Genomic DNA, 26708 nt, shown 5'->3' with positions numbered 1-26708 from the left:
TAGTCCTCAGGAAACCCTATCCTTGTGGAAGACTAAGAATAGAGGTCTGGAGGAGAAAGTATGAAATTCTGGCACTCATTTGACCAAAGTAATAGGTACCAAAAGTAGGGTCCTCCAGGACAGGTATTTCAAGTCAGATGAGGAGGCAGGTTTGATAGGAAGGTGAATTAATGCTTGCAAGACGAAAATGAGGTCCCATGGAAGGATGAGGTCCTTAATGGGAGATCTTAATTGAAAAAATCCTTTCAGAAGGGCTTTGCAAATTTTCTGAGCTGCCAGAGAAGAGGAATGGAAACAATAATGGAAAGTGTACTTGTTGGTCAGGATGCAAAATAGTTGCAGCAAGGCTTTGCTCAGAAACAAAACATTATTTGCATTTCCGATAGGTTGTGGAACCACTCATGGGCATTAGTATACATCTGCTGGGCCTGTCTGCTAAACAGCTGTCTCATCCTGTAATGTGTGTTGCTACTAAAAGTGCTGCAAAGGCCTCATTCACTGCTGCATCATTATGGCTTTCCAGCTTGGGGGGGGGGGGGGGGTCAGATTCCTCTCTGTTGCTTGAGTCTACAGAAATCACACCCTGGGGAAGGTAGTCCTGAAAAACCTCCAATGCTAGAAGAACCACCCTCATCTACATGATATCAATGTGAAGATTAGCCTTTTACTGATTACATAATGCCTGGATCATTCTCCCTTCCAAATGCTTACCCACTACAGAAAGGAGGTGTTTGTGGTCAGTGTGCTTTTTAGAAAGGGAATGTTGGAGGAACTTTTTGCTGAAACAGTGGGGAATTTCATCCAACGGACTGAATATTATTTGTAAATGGAGCAGAGTTGAACCGGATTGTTCAGATAATCTACTGACTAAGACCATTGCTCAGAAAGTCCACTGAAGCACCCTTTTGTAGAACTTCACTTAGGGCACCAGTTACACAGAAGCCATTATTAGCCCCAGGACCTTTAAGGGTCATTGTGAGAAGAAGATCTGAGCTTACAGCTTGCATTATCAGTCTCTATTCCGGAAGTTTGACAATGCTCAAGCTTGTGTCCAAATGGCATTATGAATATCTAGCTTTGCAATGATTCACAGAATACCTGGGGGGAGATATAAGCAAAACAAATAAGCTCTGGCTGATATGAGGGATACTGTTATTATGGTAGCCAGAAGCCAAATGCCCAAGGTAAGGGAATATGCAAATCCTTTTCAACCATAGGTGGACTACAACAACTTACATGCTCTTGGCTATGCCCAGGGAGCTGTAGTGATACAAAGGGCAGAGTTTGGAAATTATAAAGATTGGCTTCAAGCCAGAAGGAAAGGTATCTGCTGGAATCCATGGTCAATTTTTATATGGAGGTAAACACCCTAAAGATCAGCAAAGAGTATACCGTTACCTTCTTATAAACATGGAAGAATATCTTGCACCATGACAAAATGCAGCTGAATCTTTTCTACGTAATCATTTAGGCTGCTTAAATCCAAAATAAGCCCGAGTATATTGCAAGTCCTTTGACTTCTTGGGAACTATAAAGAATCTGAAATAGACACATTTGGTGGGACCTCTTGGCTGGCTCTTTTTTGTAGGAGCTGTACCATCTCCCTGGCCTCTGCCTTCTTCTGACAAGGTGGAACACCTGGAAAGGAGAGAGATAACAATTTGCCTCTAAATATTATGGATCTTAACTTGTTGTCCTACATGATGACCAGCACAAGGCTAGGTGAAGAGATAATCAACCTCCAACTGCTGCAAGACAGGAGCAGTTGAGCCATTCTTCATGGTGGTAAAACTGCTTCCCAAACAAAGGATTTCTGAAGCCCTGGTTCTGCAAAATCCTCTCTTCCTATAGGGCAGTGTCCATTAAAGGGGCCTTCCTGTGCCTTGGCTGCCCTTATCAGAAGAGGAATCAAGTGGAAAGTGCACACCAGAGGGCTTCAGTTTCCTTCGGATTGTTAAAAAAAGGACTTCTAAACGGGTCTCAAAACATACTCCTAAATACATATGTTCCCCCCCGCTCACTCTTCAGGATTCTCTCTCTCTGACTTAGGGATAAAGAATGCTTTGATGCTGTCTACAAAGTCACATAAGCACAACCACGACATGGCACCTCATGGTTATTCTTGTGCCTGCCACACTAAATGCTCCACCAGCAGTAAACTGGAGAGGTTAGAAATAAATCAACATTGTAGCTAACTGAGACTTGAGTTGCTGCAAGTGTCAGGAGTGGTGGGCTTTCTTAAAAAGCCTAGTGTCTGCTCAGCTAGGTCTCTCTGGAATCTAGTCATATGATTGAGGTAGTTTAATGTTCACAGAGTGAATGTACTTGAAGTGTAAACCCACTTCCCAATGTGGTCCATTGTCCTAGACTCCTTGTTAGGAGGATGCCCTACCAGACTGTCAGACAACTCCTTCTGATTGGCTGCTATCATACTAACAGAGTCCAACATATGGCTTTTGCACCTGTGTGGTCTGCCCTTAGGTGGACAGAGAATTTTGTTTTGTTCCTTGGGATATCTTTGGTCACGCTGGGCTCCTTGCCAAGCCCTCTCCACCAAAAGGTCCATCACGTGGCCAACAGGAGAGATCATCAAAGAGGTAGATGGGGCAGATCTAAATGCCTCAAAAAGAACCATCTTATCCAGGAAAGTGAGAGATCATTTGACCAAGTACCCTTCTGCCTCATTAGTTCTAAGATTTCACCACATTTGGTGTCTTCAGGAGGGGACTGATGGGAGCCTTTCCCCTTCATCAAGATTAGTATCTGGTGTTAGAGATTCAGTGGGGTGGGGGATAGAGTTTATATGCCTCGTTTTGCATGTGTGCTTCCATGGTGGCTTCTAGGGAGACTCATCCAAAGCACCGAAAGACTAACAGCGCCCTTGGTGATGGGAAGGTTTGAGGCCCTCAGCAATGCTGTGTATTTGGGATGGGTGATGAGAGCAAAAAGCTGCAGAGTGAAAGGTGTGGAGGGATGATGTACAGATGAGACAATAGGAAAACTGAGAATCTGATAGAAACCTTGAGGTTATGAAGCTTTTTATAAGTTTATAGAACTTATCTGAAGGAGTACCAGAGATAAGTCTGATCTCTATAGTGGGTAATCAGATCTGAGGACTCAGAATGGACTGGTGCATTATGGCAGTAGGTGGGGAGCTTACTTGCTTACAGTAGTATCTGAATGTGGGGTTTGATCACCTGACTGCGGTACTTCCCATCAGTAAAAGTGAATGGGCAGGATAATGTAACATATATATATTTTTTTAATGGATTCCAAGGCACAGTAAGAAAATGTGGTTAAAGAGCAAGTCCTGACAGTAACTTGAGTTTACAACATTTGTTAAATTCAACACAAATCATATGAATACATTAGGAATTGAATAAAATTCTGAAATTTGAAAGAAGTAATTACAGACAACTGCCTAAACTAAAAACAATGCTTCAGGACTGTAAAACAGCATTGGCAATAAAAGGAATGCTGCTGTAATTCTACAACTATTAGTTCAATTGTGACTTTGTATACATGCGTTATATGTTTCTGATTCTGTTTCATGCTACAGTAGCAGCAAAACTATTTGTTGTGGCACAAAACAGTCCTCAGTTGTCTTCTCACCTTCTAGTACTGCCTCTTTCCGTTCCCGCTCCTCTTCCTCCACTCTTTCCTGTAGTTTTGCTTTGTAAGCTGATGTTACAAATGCTTCTTTGTCATCAAACTGACCATCTTCTGACTCTCTCTCCTTCTGTATCTTTTTTTCCATCCGCTTTTCCTGCTCCTTTTTTCTTATCTCAACTGCTTTCATCAGACTTGCGATATACTTGGGCTACCAGACAAGAAGAAATGTTAAAAGTTACTAAAGTTACTGGAGAATGAGGAAAAGAAACTAAATAGGATATCAATTAGCATGAATAAGACAAAGGTCACCAACCTTTGTGTGTCAGGAAGTGAATGCAATACACAGCAGGCAGAAAAGTCAAGGAGTACTTTTGAGAAAGGTTGGTGGAGTTAAGGATGAGGGGAGGTGGACTAATCATCATGTACTTAGTAGAACGTGAAGGGTATTCGGAGAGACAGAATAATACACCAGTAAGTGAGCAATGAAGGGAATGGCATTAGCCAGAGAAGCTGTGCAACAGTCATTAATACTGGAGTGGAAAATGCTGTAACAAGTGTCATCAAAATACTTCCAATGGTTACATCCTGAGTCTTTTAACAAAATTAAGTTACATCCTCACAGTACAAACAAATAACATCTCTAGAATCAAACTGTTCAACACAAACCAAACTTTACACTAGTAATGTTCATTTGATTAAGTTATAATAATTACAGTAAATATTAATTTTTATGATATTTTGTAAACAGTTTATAATACCTCAGTAACCACTCAAGCTATACACATTCTGTCAGCAGTATTTTGTTCACCTAGCTGTGAACATACAAAGGAGGTTAAGCAGTTCGGTCTATGTTGCTTGGACATTGTGATATATGGAGAATACGAAAATTATGATAACATAAACAAATATCATATGAAAGAAATTTACTATATTTTCAGCTGCACTAGACAGAAGTCCAACTGTTTTAGCTGCACTAGACAGAAGTCAAGCATAAATGCAACTGTGTTGCCCATCATGAAAACCTTTAAGATTAAATCTTTCAATAGCTTGTATGTATGGAGCATGGTGTTACAATTCATAGGAAGTTACTAGGCTACTGGCGCTGAGGCCCTTACAAGCCTAGCCAAGAATTTAACCCATGTTTTGACAAGTCAGCACCCAATGCCCCTGTCCAACAGGGACACAGGTGGAATCCCAGGGGGTGTATTTTCTGTTCCCCATCCAATTATACAGGTTGTGCTTAAAAAGGGTTAATGAGGTACTCTGCTGACGTGGAGAGGGAGTCTATTCCACAGAATGGGGAGTCTCTGGGAAACAAATCTGTTCGGCCAGCAAGCCCTACTGATGTCACAGACCAGGTTGAGGTCGCGCATTTGGGTTACTCAAGTAGAGCTTGACTTGGGGGTATGCAGCAGTCCCATGAAGGCGGGGTCTGAGATTGCTTTGTATGCCAGACAGAAGTCACCTCTGAGAAGTCTGTATGAGACTGAGTAGAGGGACAGGGCTTTTAGCCTATCTGTGTAGGGTAGATGTTTGAAGCCCTGGATTCTTCTGGTGAGGAACCGCTGTGGTCTCTCCAGGTGCTGCATGTGCTTTGTGAGGTACATGCTGAAAGGGGCATTGTACTCAATAATGGGTCTTATAAAGGAAGACTACAGGGATGTTATGTCCTCCTTACTGCTGGATGAGATACCCTTACTAATGATGTGGGCCATGTAGAATGCTTTCTGTACAACAATATGGTGGTCAAAAGTCAGTTTGCTATCAACCTGGGTGCCCAAGTCCCTCACGACTGACTGCGTGCTTGGGACCTTGTTATTCTTGTTCTATTATTAATATAAATGTGAACAGACAATATTAGATGCCTGGAAGGGCATTAGGATGATCCTGAAGAGAAGCCCAGGCTTCACTGCAGATTAATGAGTTAAAAGGAAGCAGGATATAAGCTTTAGTGCAGCTGACAGTTAACAAGACTAACACTTTATAATAAACTGTGTGGTCATAAGATAGGAAAGTAATACACTAAAACCAAAGCATTGATTAAACTACCCTAGAATGTACACTAAATCCCAGAAAAAAAAGAAATAAAAACAAAACATTCTAATAAAAATCACCAGCAGGTCAGAATAATTATAACTTATAATGGATACGTGCTTTCATCTTTATTGTGTTATAGATTTCTTCAGCACGAATACATTCTTCTACACTTACATTTTAAATATGATATACACCACACCCATTTATTCAGTTTAACCAAAAATATTACCTTCAGCTCTCACTGAATTTTAAGAGACACTTACTATTCAGTGCTTCACTCCAACCCTCAAGGAGTTGTAGCGTCCAATCTTATTTGCCAAAGCATTTCTTTTTCTAAAGGATGCTATAGTAATCCCCTATTCTTATGTTCTCCTCTACATTATGTAACACATACAACACACATTACTTAAAATTACTGCATTCAACTTAATGCTGGTAAAGTATATGTGGTACAATATTATTTTAATATCATTATTTTCCTTAATTCTAGCTGCTAGTTTTCTTTTTGTTTTTCCAATATATAATGAACTACAAGACAAGCACATATTACTATATACTTCCTTTCAGGGAAGAGTTAAGACAGGCACTGGGTGGCACTGAAGAGTTACCGAATAGCTGGGTAACTACAGCAGAGCTAGTAAGAGAGATGGCTAGAAAGGTGCTTGGTGTGACATCTGGAAAGAGGAAGGAGGACAAGGAGACCTGGTGGTGGAATGAAGAAGTACAGGAGAGTATACAGAGAAAGAGGTTGGCGAGGAAGAAGTGGGATTGTCAAAGAGATGAAGAAAGTAGACAAGAGTATAAGGAGATGAGATGCATGGCAAAGAGAGAGGTGGCTAAGGATAAGGCATATGAAGAGTTGCATAAAAGGTTGGGCACTAAGGAGGGAGAAAAGGACCTGTACCGATTGGTTAGACAGGGGGACCGAGCTAGTAAAGATGTGCAGCAGGTAAGGGTGATAAAGGATAATGAGGGAAACGTACTCATAAGTGTGGAGAGTGCATTGAACAGATGGAAAGAGTACCTTGAGGGGTTGATGAATGAAGAGAATGAGAGGGATAGAAGGTTGGATGATGTGCGGATAGTGAATCATGAAGTGCAGTGGATTAGCAAGGAGGAAGTAAGGATAGCTATGAAGAGGATGAAGAACGGAAAGGCTGTTGGTCCAGATGACATACCTGTGGAAGCATGGAGGTGTTTAGGTGAAATGGCAGTGGAGTTTTTAACTAGATTGTTTAATGAAATCTTGGAAAGTGAGAGGATGCCTAAGGAATGGAGAAAAAGTGTTTTGGTACCGATTTTTAAGAATAAGGGTGATGTGCAGAGCTGTAGTAACTACAGAGGGATTAAACTGCTTAGTCACAGCATGAAGTTATGGGAAAGAGTCGTGGAAGCTAGGTTAAGAAGGGAGGTGATGATTAGTGATCAGCAGTATGGTTTCATGCCAGGAAAGAGCACTATAGATGCGATGTTTGCTCTGAGAGTGTTGATGGAGAAGTACAGAGAAGGTCAGAAGGAGTTGCATTGTGTCTTTGTGAATTTAGAGAAAGCATATGACAGGGTGCCTAGAGAGGAGTTGTGGTATTGTATGAGGAAGTCAGGAGTGTCAGAGAAGTAAGTAAGAGTGGTACAAGATATGTACGAAGGTAGTGTGACAGCGGTGAGGTCTGCGGTGGGAGTGACGGATGCGTTTAAGGTGGAGGGGGGATTACATCAAGGATCAGCTCTGAGCCCTTTCTTATTTGCAATGGTGATGGACAGGTTGACAGACGAGATTAGACAGGAGTCCCCGTGGACTACGATGTTTGCAGATGACATTGTGATCTGTAGTGAGAGTAGGGAACAGGTGGAGACGACCCTGGAGAGGTGGAGATATGCTCTAGAGAGAAGAGGAATGAAGGTCAGCAGGACTAAGACAGAATATGTGTGTGTGAATGAGAGGAAGGATAGAGGAATGGTGAGGATGCAGGGAGTAGAGGTGGTGAAGGTGAATGAGTTTAAGTACTTGGGATCAACAGTTCAGAGTAATGGTGATTGTGGAAGAGAGGTGAAGAAGAGAGTACAGGCAGGATGGAGTGGGTGGAGAAGAGTGTCAGGAGTAATTTGTGACAGACGAGTACCAGTAAGAGTGAAAGGAAGGTCTACAAGAGGGTAGTGAGACCAGCTATGTTATACGGGTTGGAGACAGTGGCATTGACAAAAAGGCAGGAGTCAGAGCTTGACGTGGCAGAATTGAAGATGTTAAGATTTGCACTGGGTGTGACGAGGATGGACAGGATTAGGAATAAGTATATTAGAGGGTCAGCCCAGGTTGGAAGGTTTGGAGACAAAGCCAGAGAGGCAAGATTACGTTGGTTTGGACATGTGCTGAGGAGGGATGAAGAGTAAATTGGGAAAAAGATGCTAAGGATGAAGCTGCCAGGTAACAGGAAAAGAGGAAGGCCTAAGATAACGTTTATGGATGTGGTGAGAGAGGAATTGCAGGTGGTTGGTGTGACAGAGCAAGATGCAGAGGACAGGAGGAAATGGAAACAGTTGATCTGCTGTGGCGACCCCTAATGGGAGCAGCTGAAAGAAGAAGACTTCCTTTTGTGAATTACAATTAAATCTGTACTTTAAAGCAATACACTAGTCATAAAACGTGTAGCAAAGCAATTCTAGTGCAGCAAAGTCTTAAAGAACAAAAGGATACATCTAAATAATTCCTAAGTGTACAGCTTTTTATATTCCCCCAAGGCACCTCCTTCAGCCACACATGACTCTTACACACAAGACAAACTCATTACCATTCACTTTGCTCTCCATAACTTTTCCTCTATTCCAATATAAGCTTTAACAGCTGAACTTTTTTCCTACAGGACGCAAATATGTGTACATGTATGTATCATCAATGCAGAAGGCATGTGCCCTCACAGATTCAAGCTGATACAGAAGGATAATTAACATTAGCCAGCTACCTCCACCTCGTTACATCTACTTATGCACCTCCAGCAGTAGCACAGAGACCAGAAATGCTCAATAGAATGTACTGGCTATACATCTATGCTCTGCCATCCATACAGCAGGAACCAGCCCACTTGCTGAGAAGTGGATGTCAAAAATGCTGTTGCTGTCTTTATTCCTGGTGATCCCACTCCTAACATCCAAGCGCAAGGAAGTGCCTAGGCTGTTCTAGTGTCAAATACATATATTTTTCACTCTCATACAACTGGTTCAGCTTTTTAAATGTTTCCGTGTAAAGTGAGGCACTCTTCATCCCTAAATATTCATAAGCAGTCAAAGTTAAGTAGGCACATAATAATGGAAAAATGAAATGCATATACTGAAATCAGCTTGAAAAGAGTAGGAAAGTCTAATATGACTATGCATGCAATAACAAATGATTTCACAGAGAAACAGAGCAGGTGGCAATTTGAATGGCAACAGACTGGGCGGCTGTCATGGTATCTCAGTCTTAGAATGTTCACTGGAATCTCATATGTCTTGCCTTACAAGGAGAAAGGAAGGAATCCCAAAACTGAGTGCTTTATGAAGATATGTAAGACGCAAGCCAGGTATAAAATGGGGAGCAGGTGTTGCACGCTGGGGTCTGCTGGCTTATTTAACATGATGGTAATCAGGTGTTAAAGGCAGGACAGAAGAACTACAACAAAAATAATTGTATGTAGTCACCATAATAAAAAAGATTTCCTGGTGTTTAAAAGTTGCAATATCCACTTCCTGGTATTCCTGAAACACTTCCAGAATCACCTATGCTCTTTTTTTAATAATCTTTACTGAATTACACTTATGACATAGGCAGTCATACATTTACACAAATGAAAAAGTACAGTTTTGTACCTACCATAAATGTAGATGTCCGATAGACATGCAACTGCAGTCATAACATGTGGGTTGTCCTGCCTCAGGCAGCCCTCGGTCGGCCGGATTCCAAAGTCTGGGTCCGACGTCGGCTGATGTCGCATTTCTCTCCGACGTCAGAGCGGCTGGAGTACATAAGCATCAGCCGACGCCATTTTCTTCAGTGTTTCTTGCCCCAGATGCCAGGTGCCCTCCAAGGAAGGCTGTAATCAAATTGGAAGACAAAAACAGGATTCCAAACAAATAAATGAGCAATAAAACAAATACACCATAACAGATATCCCCAGCTAAGAGAAACAGGGATAGGAGTGGACCCTAGGCATAGAGGGGTATGGAGGGAGGGAAAATCCGACTGCAGTTGCATATCTATCGGACATCTACATTTATGGTAGGTACAAAACTGTACTATGTCCTTCAAGAATGCAACTGCAGTCATAACATGTTGGTAGAATACCATAGCTTAGCTGGGGGAGGAGGAATGCTCTAGGGAAAAGGTGGTGTGGCAATCAAACCCTGCAGGACTGCCAAAGCAAAGCCTGCTCTGGATCTGGAGTATAGAGGGAGATTGTAGTGTTTGGAGAATGTATGCACGGAGCTCCATGTAGCAGCTTCTAGAATGTCCTTGGTAGGCACCCCTCTTAAAAATGCTGTAGAGGTGGCTGTAGCTCTAGTGGAATGTGGTCTGACATTGGCTGGAACAGTCTTTCCATGAAAGGAATAACAGAATCTGATGCAATGTCCAATCCATTTTGAAATAGTCTGTTTTGAAATTGCTTTTCCTTGGACTGCAGGGGCATAAGCTACAAAAAGTTGTTCAGACTTCCTACTGGCCTTGGTTCTGTCCAGGTAGTATCGAAGTTGTCTGTGAATGTCCAAGGTATGCAACAGTCTTTCCCCCTTATTCTCAGGATTGGGGAAGAAGGCAGGCAGATGAATGGCTTGATTTAAAGAAACCCTAGATACCACCTTTGGCATGAAAGTAGGGTTGGTCCTTAATGAAACCCTGTCTCTGTGAAAAATAATAAAGGGTGGTATTGCCATTAGGGCCTGTAACTCCGAAACCCTTCTTGCTGAGGTGATTGCCAACAGGAAAGCTGTCTTCCATGAGAGAAATTGTAAGTCAACTGAAGCTGCAGGCTCAGATGGAGGTAGAGTCAGTTTTTTTCTAGGACAAAATTGAGGTCCCAGGCTGGCACTGGGGCCTTTCTTGGTGGCTTAATGTTCTTGATTCCCCTGAGGAATTGCCTTAGCAAAGGGTGAGAAAAAACAGGAGGATCAGTGTTGTATCTAGCTGTGATAGCAGATGCATGTATCTTTATGGAAGAATATGAGAGGCCGTTCTTTAACATATCTGCCAAATATTCCAAGATGAGTGGGATGTTTAACAATGATGCATCATGTCCCTTGCTGGTATTCCAATTGCTGAATCTTTTCCACTTTGCTAAGTAAACCTTTCTGGTGGATGGTCTGCGAGCCTCTGTTAGTATCCGCTGAACTTCCTTGGTGAGAGATAAGCTGAATTTATTTATGGGATCTCCCAGGCTGTTAGCTGCAGTGTCTGAAGATTTGGATGCAGTGTTTCGAAATTGTGTTGAGTCAAAAGTAGAGGCCACTGGGGAAGGGCCCACCTCCTGGTGTGACATATGCTCCGTAGTAGTGGGTACCAGTGTTGTCTTGGCCAGTCCAGAGCTATTACGATTCCCTTGGGTTTCTCTGCTTTGATCTTTAGTAATACTGAGGTCATCAGTGGCAGAGGTGGGAATGCATAGATTGCTAGGGAGTTCCAGTTGAATGAGAGGGCATCTATTTTCCAAGCTTTTGGATGGTATATCCTTGTGCAGAATTTTGGTAGAAGATGGTTGAGGTGAGAGGCAAATAGGTCCACTTCTGGCTTGCCCCATTTCGAGGTGAGTTGTCTGAAGGCCTTCGGATGTAACCTCCACTTGTGTGGGTCTGTGAAATTCCTGCTTAGGCTGTCCGCCAACACATTGTCTTTTCCTGGAACAAACTGGGATTGTAACTGGATGTTTAGGCTCAGTGATTTCTCCCAAAGCTGCATTGTCAGTCTGCAAAGGGGGTAAGAGTGGGTGCCCCCTTGCTTGTTTATGTACCACATCACCGTGGTGTTGTCTGTCCGTATCAGTAAATGGCCTTGCTGGAGTTGGTGTTGAAAGGCCTCGATGGCATGCATTACTGCCAGCATTTCCTTTTGGTTTATATGCAGATGTGTTTCCTTTTGAGACCATTGTCCTTGTATACACCTGCCTTCCATGTGCGGCCCCCATCCAAGGTCTGAGGCGTCTGTAGTCATGGTCTGTGTTATCTGTGGTTTTTTGAATGACATACCTGTGCTTGCCTGGCTCACCGAGGCCCACCATAGGAATTCCTTTTGTAGGCATGGAATGAGTGGTATGATTGTCTCCAAGTTGTTGCTGTGTTGAGACCAAATGCTTTTTAGGTACCATTGAAGCTTTCTCATGTGTAGTCTTGCTAATGGAACCAGTATAATGCAGGATGCCATGTAACCCAGGGCCTGTAGGAATCTCCTTGCAGTCATCTGGGTGAGTTTTGCTAAATCTTTGAAATAATGAGTTAACTTCTCTTGCTTGTCTTCTGTCAGGTAAGCCATCTTAGAGGCTGTGTCTATTTTGGCTCCTAAGAAGATTATTTGCTGGGATGGCTGCAGTCTTGACTTTTGGAAGTTGACTGTATCCCAGAGCTTGAAGTAAACGTATGACATAATCCAGGTTTTTTGTCAACATCAATTTGTCGTCCGCTTGTATGAGGCAGTCGTCCAGGTACGGGTAAATTTGTATCCCCTGGAGCCTGCAATGAGCAATTACTGAAGCCAGGCATTTTGTGAATACTCTGGGCGCAGTAGATAAGCCAAATGGCAATGCTGAGAATTGATAATGCTCTGGACCTGCAAGAAATCTGAGGTATCTTCTGCAGCTGAGTCTGATAGGGACATGCAGGTATGCCTCCTTGAGGTCCAGAGTAATCAGCCACGACCCCTCGCCCAGCATGGGAAGGAGTTGCTGTAAAGTCAGCATTTTGAACTTTGGTACTATGAGAAAGGTGTTTAATGCGGACAAGTCCAGTATTGGTCTCCATTGAGATTCTTTTCTTGGAACAAGGAACAGTCTTGAGTAAAACCCCTGGTCTTGTTCTTGTTGTGGAACTCTTTCTATTGCTTTCATCCGAGTCAGCAGAGTGATTTGCTTGATAGCCTCTGCCCTCTGATTTTGTGGTAGGTTTGGCATGCCTTGTTTTCTTGGTAAGGTATGAAAATGAAACCTGTACCCTCGGTCTATAATGTCTAAAATCCATTTGTCCTTTGTCAGTCTGTGCCAGTTTTCTGCAAACAGAGATAACTTCCCGCCCAAGGGAGCTTCTAGTTGTTCCCTGGTAGGCGGTAGTAGAGGAAAGTCATTGAGATTGTGGTTGTGTGGCAGGTGAAACCTCTGTGTCACTTATTTGGTTTCCTGGCTGCCATTGTCGTCCCCTGTAAGGGCCTCTGTATTGGCCTCTTCCTCGGCCACGTCTGTTCTTACCCCTTTGAAACTTTTCTGGATTAGGAAAGGACCAGTTTTTTGAAGGCCAATTCCTACTGAATCTGGGGGGTTGAACCTGGAGGAAATCTTTCACTGTCTGAACTGATTTTGCTTTTTCTTCGATGGTCTTTAACACATCCTTGGCATTTGCACCAAAAAGCTTGTTCTTTTCCCAAGGTGCATCCAGAAGTTTTGCTTTTACATGATCTGGTAGAGGTTGATCTTTTAACCAAGCATGTCTACGAATGACTGCCCCTGTCATAGCTGCTCTACATGAAGCTTCCAGTGCATCATATCCACACTGCACGAAGTGATTGCTTACTTGCTGAGTGTTATGTACAGCTTCCTGCAAAGTCTTCCTGTCTAAAGGATCAGGAGTGGCTAATGTTTTTTGTAAATCTTCTAACAGATAATCCTGATATTGTAACATATGAAAAAGGCAATTTAAAGCTCTCATAGATAAGGTAGTGGAAGTATAAACCTTTTTGCCCCATCTCTCTAAAGACCTAGCTTCCCTGTTGGAGGGCAAAGGATTTTTAGAGGTGGAGGCTGAAACTCCTTTAGGCCCCTGTGAAATAGTTTCCAAATCAGCAGTATGGGCCCTGAATAAATGGGAATGAGTTTCTGGGACCCTGTAATACCTGGTGTGCAGAACTTCCCCAAAAGAAATATCCTCAGGAGGGGAGGCCGAGGGGATGGAATCTTCTGCATCCGAGTCCTCATAGGTCTGAAAGAGCTCTTCCTGGCTATCAGAGTGGACAGAGCCCTCAGAATCTTCATCTGAAGGAGTAGGGTCAGAGGGTTCAACCCGGGGCCTTTTATCAGGAGGGGGCTGGGATCCTCTCTCAGGATGGGCCTGTGAACCTCTAATCATGGAAATTAAATCAGCAGCCATGGACATAATTTGTGTCTCTGGAGTCGGCTGAGGTAAGGATTTAGAAGTAATATGCTTTGTTTTGCTGGCTGCCTTAGCCCTAGTGTAGACCTTAATAGACATGGCCATAGGGGGCCTGGCAGCTCCACGTGCAGGAGTGACCTTGTCTACAGCAATGGTCTCGGGCATTTCCTCGGTTTCGGTATCCGGAGGAAAATCTATAACTGGCGTCGGAGTAATGACTGGAATCGGAGTCGTCGGTAATGCGGTGTCTTCGGTTCGGAGCGGTGGAGAGACCGTCTCAGAGGGAACCGGAGCACTCACGGTAGGTTTTGGCGTGGAGTCGGTAGTAGACGCGGGCCGAGGATGTCGGTCCTGGTCTTTTCGCTTTTTGGGAGTCTGCGATGTCGTGAGATCCGACGGCATGGTGTAAGCAAACTTATCGCCGAAGAAATCTTCAGCGAACTCCGCCCGGCGCCTGAGAGTGCGCTTGTTGAAGCGAGCACAGGCTACACAGGCCGAGACGTCGTGGTCTGGGCCCAGGCAAGGGAGACAGTAAGAGTGGAAATCCTTATGAGGTATTTGTTTACCACAAGAAATACAATTGTTAACTTTTTCAGTAATTTCTGACATCGGCTGAGAAAAGAAAAGGTCCCCAACGGGGTACTTAGCTTTTTTGATGACTTCGGTATCGTAGAATACAGGAGCTGACCGACCGGCACTTGCGAACTGCTTCTGCTTCGGGCACCGTGCGGCAAGAAAGACTGAAGAAAATGGCGTCGGCTGATGCTTATGTACTCCAGCCACTCTGACGTCGGAGAGAAATGCGACATCAGCCGACGTCGGACCCAGACTTTGGAATCCGGCCGACCGAGGGCTGCCTGAGGCAGGACAACCCACATGTTATGACTGCAGTTGCATTCTTGAAGGACATCAAATATTGACATATTCTCAGTTACAAACATTATACATGACATATAATATTCTGAACAGTCATTTTCGATCTAGCATTACATAGCTCACTCAGTACCTGCCTTCCCTTAAACCTCATTGCTCCTCCAAGACATTCTACAGGTACTGTTCCCAGACTTCCCACTGTTTCTATGTAATTTGCTCCTACCCTTTTCTAAAGATCCCGCTTCCAGTTCTTTTACCTCTGCTACTATATTCACTACTTCAACTATGGCTGGTTTAGACTTTGATTTTCATTTTCTAGTAAATGCTTTTTTGTCATCCATCAGAATTAAACTTAACAAGGCCTTACTGTATCTAGGTAATTCAGATCCTGTCTCTCAACTAAAAAAAAAAAATTACTTAGTTACACCAACTCGCTCACCCAGTACTTCTGACAGAGTAGTCTCTGTAGAGAATTTTTACAGCCTGCCAGCTCATTACACTATCAAAAAACATGTCCTAATTTATCTCTTTCTTCCCCATCACACTTCCAAAAATCACATGAACTCTTGTAGTTAGGGGTAAGCTCATCTCAGGCACAGCATATCATAACATCACATGCCAGACAAGGAGTTCAAACATAAACATAGAGCTCATCAGATCAGCCACTATTTATCACTGGAGCACAAACTGAAAGACAAAGAAAAAAACAGGAAAACAAAATGAAGAACTTGCCAACTTACTAGAAAAATCCATCTATAAATGTTGGATGGTATGGCTGTTCTAATACAGGGTGACACTGTAGGAGAAGAGTAATGCAGAGGGCCTTTTTAATGGCTGTATAGCTATTTGAAGACATACACCATACCCCAGATGCCTGATTACAGGATAACTGCTACAGCACATAGGTTCATAGGTAGGTACTAGGCTATTAGCCCTAGGGCCTATATAAGCCTAACCAAATGGTACCCTGGCTTTCGCCACCCAAGAAAATTATTTTCCTATCCCCCTGTCGAGTAGAGACACAGAAGTGATCCCCGGGGTGAATTTCCTATCTAACATCCAATCATCAAGATTTTTCTGAAGAGTGCTAATGAGGAGCTTTGTTTAATATAGATAGGTAGTTTGTTCCAGACTATGGGAAGTCTCTGGGACAGGAATCTATCCCTCCAGCATGTTATGTTTATTGTGGTGACACGGTTTAGGCCCCTAGAGTGTGTAGCTCAGAGGGATTGGGATTTCTTTAAGTGGAGCATGTCCACATAGCTTTGTATGTTAGGCAGAGATCGCCTCTGAGTAGGTGATATGCGGTGGAGTAAAGCTGGAGTTTTTGAAAAGAATGGAATTTACCCTGAGGAGGACATCAGTCTTGGTCTTCTGGTCAAATTTCAAGAAAAGGACATCTCTTCCATTCTGAAAACTATAGCCAGAAATGTAGCTGCAAGGGGAAGAGTAACCCATGAACTTGAAACTAAGAGAACTGAAGAACTCCATCTAAAAGAAATAAAGAAAAAAGAAATTTCTTTCTCTCCCTCCCTCTCTCTCTCTCTCTATATATATATATATATATATATATATATATATATATATATATATATATATCTATATATATCTATATCTATCTATATATATATCTATCTATATATATATATATCTATCTATCTATATAAATATATATATATATATATATATATATATATATATATATATATATATATATATATATATATATATATATATATGCATGTATGTTTATACACACACGGAAAACTAATTGTACGGGAATGATTACTCTTGATATAAGCATAAATATGTAAAATATATAAATATATTATTAATATAATATATAAATAATATATAAATTATATTTATAATATATAATATATAAATAATATTTTTTTTTACTCCCCCCCCCCCCCCCCACTATGGTTGCACAATGTCTGGAATTCAGACTGGGAGACAGGAATAAGCACAAACAGGTTATGGGTAGTACGTTCAGATGGGATAATAACAGACTAGGTTCTGAAATTAATAGTAGCTGAGATGCTTTACTAACAGTTACGAGATAGAGCAATGGTAGTTGGCTGTAATGTAAAAGCAAAGCACAGTCAAAACAAAAACAGGCAGACAAACATTAACAATGTTTTCAGCATTACATGAAAAGAACAAACACAAAAGCTAAATTCCAACCACTGATGAAGATCACTGCCAAATAAACACAGATAATCCAAAGCATAAAAATTGGCAGGAACACCACAGCTTCACACAATAAATTCTTTCATTGTGTGAAGCTGTGGTGTTCCTGACAGTTTTTGTGCTTCGCATTATATGAAAAGATATAAATTACAAAAGTTATAGGCATGTGTGTTGCAGAACTTAGCACCTGTTATATAGCAGACATAAGTTTTAGGCCCATGTGCCACAAAACGTTTAGTATAACTACTTAATATTGTGCTGAGGTTACAAAAACATAACTTTAACAAAACAGTAAATAAAATGTTACATAAAAACACACAGGTAAAAAGACCATGGCAAACCAAAGTCCTCACTGTATATAATACATTAGCTGTCCTTTGAAGGAGGCCAATAGGAAATAAGCAAATGACCACTTACAGACATACAACTGCACAAGCTAAATGGCTTCTGAACAGCCAATGACTTTTTACTTTTCAAAGTCTTTTCAAAGTCTTTATTGTGGCATTCAGGCTAATACAGACAAACCCTATTATCTGTAGAAATTATGTGTTTCATCCCTTTTTATAGACTCATCAGTACCATATAAGTGGGCAGACTGACCATCTTCTGAAATACTTTATGTCCATAACATTAGGGTGACGACAAAACTTGCCAAAAAAGGAACAGAGCAATAAATAAAGGTTATACAGAAAAAAAAATAAATAGGGAAAACATCAACAAATACCTGGCAAAACTGAAGTTCTGCACTTACCACAATTGTTGGATTTTTATTTTCCCACTCCAGCCTCTTCAACTTATGGCCTACTTGCTATCAGGCAGATCTGATTCAGCAACTGATCAATCTCTTAAGCACTTAAGCTCCTTTTCTACTTGTATCATGCACCTGTCCCTTATGATTTCCTCAGATCAAGTTTGCTGCCTGATGTCTAGATACAGAAAGTACAGTTTTGTACCTACCATAAATGTAGATGTCCGATAAATATGCAACTGCAGTCATAACATATGGGTTGTCCTGCCTCAGGCAGCCCTCGGTCGGCCGAATTCCAAAGTCTGGGTCCGGCGTCGGCTGGTGTCGCCTCCTCTCCGACGTCACAACAGCTGGAGTATAAAGGCATCGGCCGACGCCATCTTCTTCAGTGTTTCTTGCCCCAGATGTCAGGTGCCCACTTGGGAAGGCTAAATTTTGTAAATGGATAAAAAATAATTCCAAGCATGCACAACAGTAATAAACAGATACACCATAGGAGATACCCCCAGCTGAAGGGAAGAGGGGTAGTGACCCAAAAAGAAGGATACAGAGGGGTAGGAGGGTGGGAAAATTTGACTGCAGTTGCATATCTATCGGACATCTACATTTATGGTAGGTACAAAACTGTACTATGTCCTTCAAGAATGCAACTGCAGTCATAACATATGGGTTGAATACCATAGCCAAGCTGGGGGTGGAAGGAACTATGATAAGGATGGTGTAGCTATAATCCCCTGCAGGACTGCCGAAGCAAAGCCTGCTCGGGATCTGGAGTATAATGGCAGGTGGTAGTGCTTGGTAAATGTATGCACGGAGCTCCATGTAGCAGCCTCTAAAATGTCCTTTGTTGCCACTCCTCTTAGGAAAGCTGTGGATGTGGCTATAGCTCTGATGGAGTGTGGCCTAATATTGGCTGGCACACCTTTTCCATGAAAAGAATAGCAAAATCTGATGCAGTGTCCAATCCATTTTGAAATTGTTTGTTTGGAGATTGCCTTTCCCTGTACTCCAGCAGCATAAGCTACAAACAGCTGGTCAGACTTTCTGGTGGTCTTAGTTCTGTCCAAGTAGTAGCGTAGTTGTCTGTGTATGTCCAAAGTATGCAGTAGTTTTTCCCCCCTATTTTGAGGATTGGGGAAGAATGTAGGCAGATGAATAGCTTAATTTAGAGACACCCTGGAAATAACTTTTGGCATGAATGTAGGATTGGTTCTTAGAGAAACTCTGTCTTGATGAAAAATGAGGAAGGGGGGCACTGCCATGAGTGCCTGTATCTCCGAAACTCTTCTTGCAGAAGTGACTGCCAATAAGAAGGCCATCTTCCATGAAAGAAATTGCATTTCTGAGGATGCTGCTGGCTCAAAGGGAGGAAGAGTTAGTTTTTCCAACACGTAGTTGAGGTCCTATGCAGGTACTGGCTGTTTTCTGGGAGGTTTGATATTCTTTATCCCTCTTAAAAACTGTCTTAGCAGAGGATGCGAAAACACTGGAGGGTCACAGTTGTATTTTGCTGAGATTGCTGAGGCATGAATCTTTATTGAGGAGTATGAGAGTCCACTATAAAACAGTTCTGCCAAGTATTCCAATATCTGAGGAATACTCAGTAGTTCTGTGTCCTGACCCTTTTTGGCATTCCAGATGCTGAATCTTTTCCACTTGGCTGAATAGGTTTTTCTGGTGGAAGGTCTGCGTGCTTCCAGCAAGATCTCTTGAACAGATTTGGAAAGTGAGTTAGGTGTTGAAGTCATGGAAGTCTCCAGGCTGTCAGATGCAATGTTTTCAGGTCTTGATGTACAGTCCTGTAATTGTGTTGCGTTAGGAGCAGGGGCCATAGGGTCAGAGGCCATGGTTTGGTCCGAGTTATGGTCAATAGCAGTGGGTACCAGTGTTGCCTTGGCCAGTTTGGCACTATTAAGATGCCTGTTGGTTGTTCTGCCTTTATTTTCAGTATCACCTTGGTCAGCAGAGGCAGAGGAGGGAATGCATAAATGTTTAGAGAATTCCAGCTGAAGGAGAGAGCATCCGTTTTTCCAAGCTAGAGGGTGATGAGTCCTTGTGCAGAACTTTTCCAGGTCATGATTTAGGTGGGAAGCAAAATGATCTACGTCCGGTATTCCCCATGTCCTTGTCAGTTGAGAGAAAATGTGAGGGTGCAACATCCATTCGTGTGGATCCATGAAGTTTCTGCTCAGGTTGTCCGCCAGTACATTGTCCTTGCCTGGTACAAACTGGGATTGTAAGTGTATCTTCAGGCTCAGGGATTTTTCCCAGAGAAGCATTCTTAGTCTGCAGAGGGGATAAGACTGAGTGCCTCCCTGCTTGTTTATGTACCACATGACACTGGTGTTGTCTGTCCTTATTAGCAAATGTCCTTCTTGTAGTGATTTTCCGAAAGTCTCGATGGCATGTATCACTGCCAGCATCTCCTTTTGGTTTATGTGCAGATGTCTTTCCTTTGGCGTCCATAGACCTTGAATGCATCTGCCCTCCATGTGCGCCCCCCATCCATGGTCTGAGGCGTCTGTTGTGATCATTTGGCCTGCTTGAGGTCTGTTGAAAGACATGCCTTTGTTTAGTTGACTGGCTTGAGCCCACCATAGAAATTCCTTCTGCAGGCATGGAATAAGTGGGATTATGTCCTCTAGGCTGTTGCTGTGTTGAGACCATAAGTTTTTTAAATACCATTGCAGCTTTCTCATATGAAGTCTTGCCAAAGGTATCAGAAGAATACAAGATGCCATGAAACCCAGGGCCTGCAGGATTTTCCTTGCAGTCAGCAGGGAAAGCCTTGCTAGGCCTTTGAAGTACTCTGGTAAATGCTGCTGTTTTTCCTCTGTGAGGTAGGCCATTTGTGTTTCCGTGTCCAGTTTGGCTCCTAGGAATGTAATCTGTTGGGATGGTAGTAATTTTGACTTTTGAATGCTGACTGTGTATCCCAAGGCCTGCAGTAGATGCATGACATAGTCCAAATTCCCTTTTAAGGTTTGTTTGTTGTCTGCTTGTATGAGGCAGTCATCCAAGTAGGGGTATATTTGAATCCCCTGCTGTCTGCAGTGTGCCACTACTGATGCCAGGCATTTCGTGAACACTATGGGCGCAGTAGACAAGCCAAACAGCAATGCTGAGAATTGATAATGCTCTGTTCCTGCAAGAAATCTGAGGTATCTTCTGCAGCTTTGTCTGATTGGGACATGCAGGTATGCCTCCTTGAGGTCCAGAGTGACCAGCCATGACCCCTTGCCCAGCATGGGAAGAAGCTGCTGCAATGTCAGCATTTTGAACTTTGGCACAATGAGGAAAGTGTTTAGATTTGACAAGTCCAGTATGGGTCTCCATTTGTTTTCTTTTCTTGGAACAAGGAACAGTCTTGAATAAAATCCCTGGCCTTGCTCCTGAGGAGGAACCCTTTCTATTGCTTTTATACTTAATAGCTTGGAAACTTGAGAGTGCGCCTCTGCCCTTTGATGAAGTGGCAGGTTTGGCATGCCTTGTCTTATTGGTAATGTGTGGAAGTGGACTCTGTAGCCTTTGTTTATCAAATCCAGAATCCAATTGTCTTTAGTTAAGATATGCCAGTTTTGTGAGAATAAGGCTAATTTTCCACCCAAAGGTGCTTCACTTTGAAACTTTGTAGGCGGTACGAAAGTGAAGTCATTGTGATTGTCCCTGTGGTGCAGCTGAACTGTCTGCGCCACTTCTTTGATTTGGAGGTTGCCATTGGCGGCCCCTGTAAGATCCTCGGTGTTGTCCTCTACACCTGGCTCGTCTGCTTTTTCCCCTTTGAAACTTGTCAGAGCCGGGGAAGGACCAATTCTTTGAGGGCCAGTTTCTGCTAAATCTGGGTTGCTGAACCTGAAGGAAATCCTTTACTGTCTGTACTGACTTTGCTTTTTCCTCTATGGATTTCAATACATCTTGTGCAGTAGCACCAAAAAGCTTTTGTTTCTCTAAAGGTGCATCCAGTAACTTTACTTTAACATGGTCAGGCAAAGATTGATCCTTCAACCAAGCATGTGCACGTATTACAGCCCCAGTCATAGCTGCCCTACATGAAGCTTCCAGTGCATCATAACCACACTGCAGAAAATGGTTATTAACCTGCTGAGTGCTATGTATATGATCCTGCAGTGCCTTTTTATCAATAGGCTCAGAGGAGGCTACCTTTTTCTGTAAATCATCCAGGAGAAAATCTTGGTACTGAAACATGTGAAAGAGGCAGTTAAGAGACCTCATGGCTAGGGTAGTAGAGGTGTATACTTTTTTACCCCATCTCTCCAGGGACCTTGCTTCTCTGTCAGCTGGCAGTGGGTTTTTGGCAGAGGAGGAAGCCATTCCCTTGGGGCCCTATGAAATAGTTTCTAGATCCACAGAGTGGGCCTTAAAAAGGTGCTTGTGAGTGTCAGGGACCCTATAATATCTGTCCGGCTTGACAGGAGCAGGAGGAAGAGAGTCAGGGTTGGCACTGGAGTCAGTGAAAACATCATCCAAAACATCCATAACTGGAGGGATAGCCAGAGGTCTGTGCTGGGGGAGCTTGAGGAAAGTACGAAGCCTTTTCCTGGAGTCAGAGAACTCCTGACCCTGCCATTGGAAATGTTCCCTCATGGAATGCAGAACTTCCCCAAATGAGAAATCCTCCCGAGGGGAGGCAGAGGGAATAGATTCCTCAGCATCAGAGTCCTCGTAGGCCTGGAAGGGTTCTTCTTGAGTGTCAGAGTGCTCAGAATCCCCAGAGGCTTCATCCGAGGAGAGGTCGTCCTCCTGCTCAGTTCTAGGTCTTTTCTCTGCAGGTGGCTGAGAACCCCTGTCCGGATAAGGCTGAGACCCCCTGATAAGGGAAATAAGATCTGCAGCCAGAGACATGATCTGCTTATCAGAGGAAGGGGCCTGGGCAGGTTTAGGATGGGCCTTGGCCTGACTGGCGGCCTTAGCATGTGCAAAGGCGTTGATGGACATGGAAACAGGAGGCCTAGCAGCCCCACGTGCAGGCGTTACCTTGTCCACAGGGATGGTGTCGGGTAGATCCAAAACTTCGGATTCCGGAGGAAAATCAACAACTGGCACCGGAGAGGTCTCCGAGACCGAAGGTCGTGTTAGCGCTGTGTCGTCGGCCTGGACCGGTAGATTTACCACTTCCGAAGGAGCCGGAGCGCTAGTAGAAGGTTTAGGAGAAACACCTGTAGTGGACGCGGGCCGAGGATGTCGGTCCCGGTCCCTGCGTTTTTTAGCAGATTGGGTTGTCGGGTTGATCCGACGGCATGATATAAGCAAAAGATTCACCGAAGAAGTCCTCGGCGAATTCTGCCCGGCGCCTGAGAGTGCGCTTATTAAAGCAGGCACAGGCAGCACAGGCCGAGACGTCGTGGTCTGGGCCCAGGCAGGGAAGGCAGAGAGAATGGAAGTCCTTATGAGGTATTTGTTTACCACAAGACAAACAATTATTAACTTTCTCAATTTGTTCTGACATCGGCTGAGGCAAGAATAAATGTTCCCCAATGGGGTACTTAGCTTTTAGATGACTTCGGTACTGAAAACACAGGAGCTGACCGACCGGCACTTGGGAACTGCTTCTGCTTTGGGCACCGCGCGGCAAGAAAGACTGAAGAAGATGGCGTCGGCCGATGCCTTTATACTCCAGCCGTTGTGACGTCGGAGAGGAGGCGACACCAGCCGACGCCGGACCCAGACTTTGGAATTCGGCCGACCGAGGGCTGCCTGAGGCAGGACAACCCATATGTTATGACTGCAGTTGCATTCTTGAAGGACATCTTTTAGTTATGTACTTACCATAACTTTAGATATATGGGATCCATCTCGCCTACATTCTGTACTGATGGGTTCGGAGCCAATCCTCGGCTCCAACTTGGCACGCTATACTATAGAACGAAGTCTCTTATTGGCTGAGCTATCCCCACATCCCAGGATGCACCACCACTGCTTCCCCAGATCTTGTTTGTCCGCACACATGCACACACACATAGACTGTTGATATAATATTGCCAGGTGTTTCAAGATGAAACAGCTAAACTTGAACCGTCCGGTCTCTTCTGATCTCCAAGGCAGGGGGAAGGAGGGTGGGTTATTAGGAATGTAGGTGAGATGGATCCCATACATCTAAAGTTATGGTAAGTACATAACTAAAAGATGTTATGTGATCCTATCTCGCCTACATTCTGTACTGATGGGACAGCGTCCCTAGCACCTGATTCCTGGGTGGCTCAATGGAAAACACTCCTGAGAACTGTGGAACCGAAGGAAGCTCGCCCCCGAGATGCCACGTCCAATTTGTAATGAGAAATGAAGGTGTGAGGAGAAGACCACATAGCCGCAGCACAAATGTCACTAATGGCAAGCTTAGAATGAAAAGCTGCCGAAGTAGCCATAGCCCTGGTAGAATGAGCTTTCACTGTAGTTGTAAGCTCTTTATTAGAAATAAAGTAAGTATGACTGATACAGTCTCTGATCCACTTGGCAATAGTGACTTTCGTGACGGCTTTGCCCAATTTATTGTCCGAAAAGGACACAAACAACTGATCTGTTTTCCGTGTTTGGTGCGTCCTATCCAAATAGAAGCGCAATTGTCTGTGAACATCCAAGGTGTGAAAGATGTATTCCGCTCTATTCGAGTACTTTGGGAAGAAAACTGGAAGTTCCAAAGACTGTTGCAGACAAAAACTAGAACAAACCTTAGGAACAAATGATGGATTCGGTCTGAGGGATACTCTATCCTTATGAAAAAACAGGTATGGTGGTTTGACACATAGAGCTTGAAGTTCCGAAACTCTTCTGGCTGATGTAATTGCAACTAAGAACGCAGTCTTCCAAGAATGAAATTTCAAGTCACAAGTTGCTGCTGGCTCAAAGGGGGAAGAGGTCAAAGCACGTAACACAACATTAAGGTCCCACGGTGGAGCGGGATGAGATATCGGGGGCCGAAGTAGCCCAGCACCTTTCATGAAGGCTTTACACAACTTGTTGCTCATCAAAGGTGGTTCTATGCTCTCATGAAAATTGGAAATAGCTGCCAATTGAACCTTGATGGTAGAGACCGAAGAACCTTGATTAAACAGAGAAGCTAAAAACTTCAGAACCTCTGACACCGGGACAGTTATGGGATCTAATCCCCGGAGTTGGGCCCAAATAGCAAATCTCTTCCATTTGCTGTTATACATTTTCTTAGTAGAAGTCTTATGGGCCGAGGACAAGATATGTATGAATTCCGGGTCCAAAGCATGGTTCCTGACTATGGTCGGAAGAGGAGGAGCCAAGCTGTTAACCTCAACGAGTGGAGGGACTGATGAAGTTGTCCCGACTGATGGGTCAAAAGATCCGGAACTTGGTCCAGGAACCATGGACCGTCCAGAGCATATTTCCGAAGAAAGGGAAACCAGACTTGACGAGACCAGTATGGGGCAACTAAAATCATTTTGCTCTCCAAGCGAATCGCCTTCTGGAACACCTTGGGAAGAAGGGGAACCGGTGGAAAGGCGTATAGCAGGCCGGTGGGCCAAGCTTGGACTAGGGCGTCCTTTGGAATCTCCCCCGGAACTGGGGTGAGAGAGAAGAACTGTTGGCATTTCGTGTTGAGGGGGGTTGCGAAAAGGTCGCAACAAGGAGTTCCCCATCTTCTGAAAATCTGAGTTGCCACTCTGTGGTTCAGAGACCACTCGTGAGGAGAGAGAATAGTTCTGCTCAGTCTGTTGGCTATCACATTGGATCTCCCTGGAATGTGTGTTGCTACCAGAAAACGTTTGGTTGCAATCGCCCAATCCCATACTTTCATGGCCTCTCTGCAAAGGGGGTAGGATCTGGTCCCTCCCTGCTTGTTCAGGTACCAGACTACTGACATGTTGTCAGACTGAATGGCAATCATGCCTGGGGGGAGGTAATTGTGTAGTGCTTGCAGCGATAGAAGCACCGCCCTCATTTCTAGTATGTTGATGTGGAGGAGAGTCTCATTGGACTGCCACTTGCCTTGGACTGACCTGCCCAGGTAATGCCCCCCCCCCCACCCCGTCTGGGAGGCGTCCATAGTCAATGTGGCCACTGGAGGTGGTGGAACGAAAGGTCGCCCCTGATCCAGGTTGGAGGAATGAAGCCACCAACGAAGGTCCTGTTTGCACGTCTCTGTGATCAGAATGAGGTGACTGAGAGGGAGATCCTGATAGGACCACTGGACTGACAGGAGCCACTGGAGAATCCTCATATGTAACCTTGCCAAGGGGACTAGGAGAACGGTGGCCGACATGGAACCTAACAGTTGTAGGACCATCCTGGCTGGGGCTCGGTGTTTGAGGAGCAAGGCTCAAACTTGAGATTGTAATGTTTCTATCCTCTCTGTAGGAAGATAGACCCGCATTTGCTTTGAGTCTATCTCTACTCCGATAAACCATATGCGCTGAGATGGCAGCAACACCGACTTTGCCCAATTGAAGGTGATTCCTAGGGAGTTGCCTAGAGATATAGTGGCTGCTAAGTTTTGTAAGAGTAGACGCCTGGAGGTGGCAGTTAGGAGCCAGTCGTCTAGGTATGGAAACACCTGGAATCCTAGACTTCTCAGGTGAGCAGTCACCACCGCCAAACATTTGGTGAACACCCTGGAGGCTGTGGTGAGACCAAAGGGCAGTGCACGGAACTGAAAATGACTGTCTCCCAGGCTGAAGCGCAAGTGTCTCCTGGACGACTGATCTATCAGGATGTGATAATAGGCGTCCTTGAGATCTATGGAGCACATCCAAACACCTTTCTCCAGCAGCGGGAGAATGGATTGCAAAGTGACCATCCGGAACTTGGACTTCTTGACTGATCGATTTAGCTTGCTGAGATCCAAAATGGGCCTCAAGTCCCCGGTCTTTTTTGGCACCAAAAAGAATCTTGAGTAAGTCCCTAATCCGGTCTGGCCTACAGGGACCGGTTGGATGACTCCTTTTTG

At 43.9% G+C, this 26708-nt stretch overlaps 1 protein-coding gene across 1 annotated transcript in view; it reads right to left on the bottom strand.

Moving 5' to 3' along the window:
- NSRP1 (nuclear speckle splicing regulatory protein 1) overlaps positions 1-26708 on the bottom strand; it is an 884562-nt gene that overhangs the window by 223748 nt on the left and 634106 nt on the right. The window contains exon 5 of the mRNA XM_044054474.1: positions 3613-3820. Within this exon, the coding sequence (XP_043910409.1) occupies positions 3613-3820 (208 nt within the window). The remainder of the gene's footprint in view (positions 1-3612; positions 3821-26708) is intronic.

Source organism: Protopterus annectens, chromosome 13.part0 (genome assembly GCF_019279795.1).
Source record: "Protopterus annectens isolate FY-2018-M chromosome 13.part0, PAN1.0, whole genome shotgun sequence".
In the NCBI taxonomy this organism is placed as follows: Eukaryota; Metazoa; Chordata; order Ceratodontiformes; family Protopteridae; genus Protopterus; species Protopterus annectens.
Note: the sequence above shows the minus strand (reverse complement) of the source record. Positions and strands in the feature narration are given on the sequence as shown.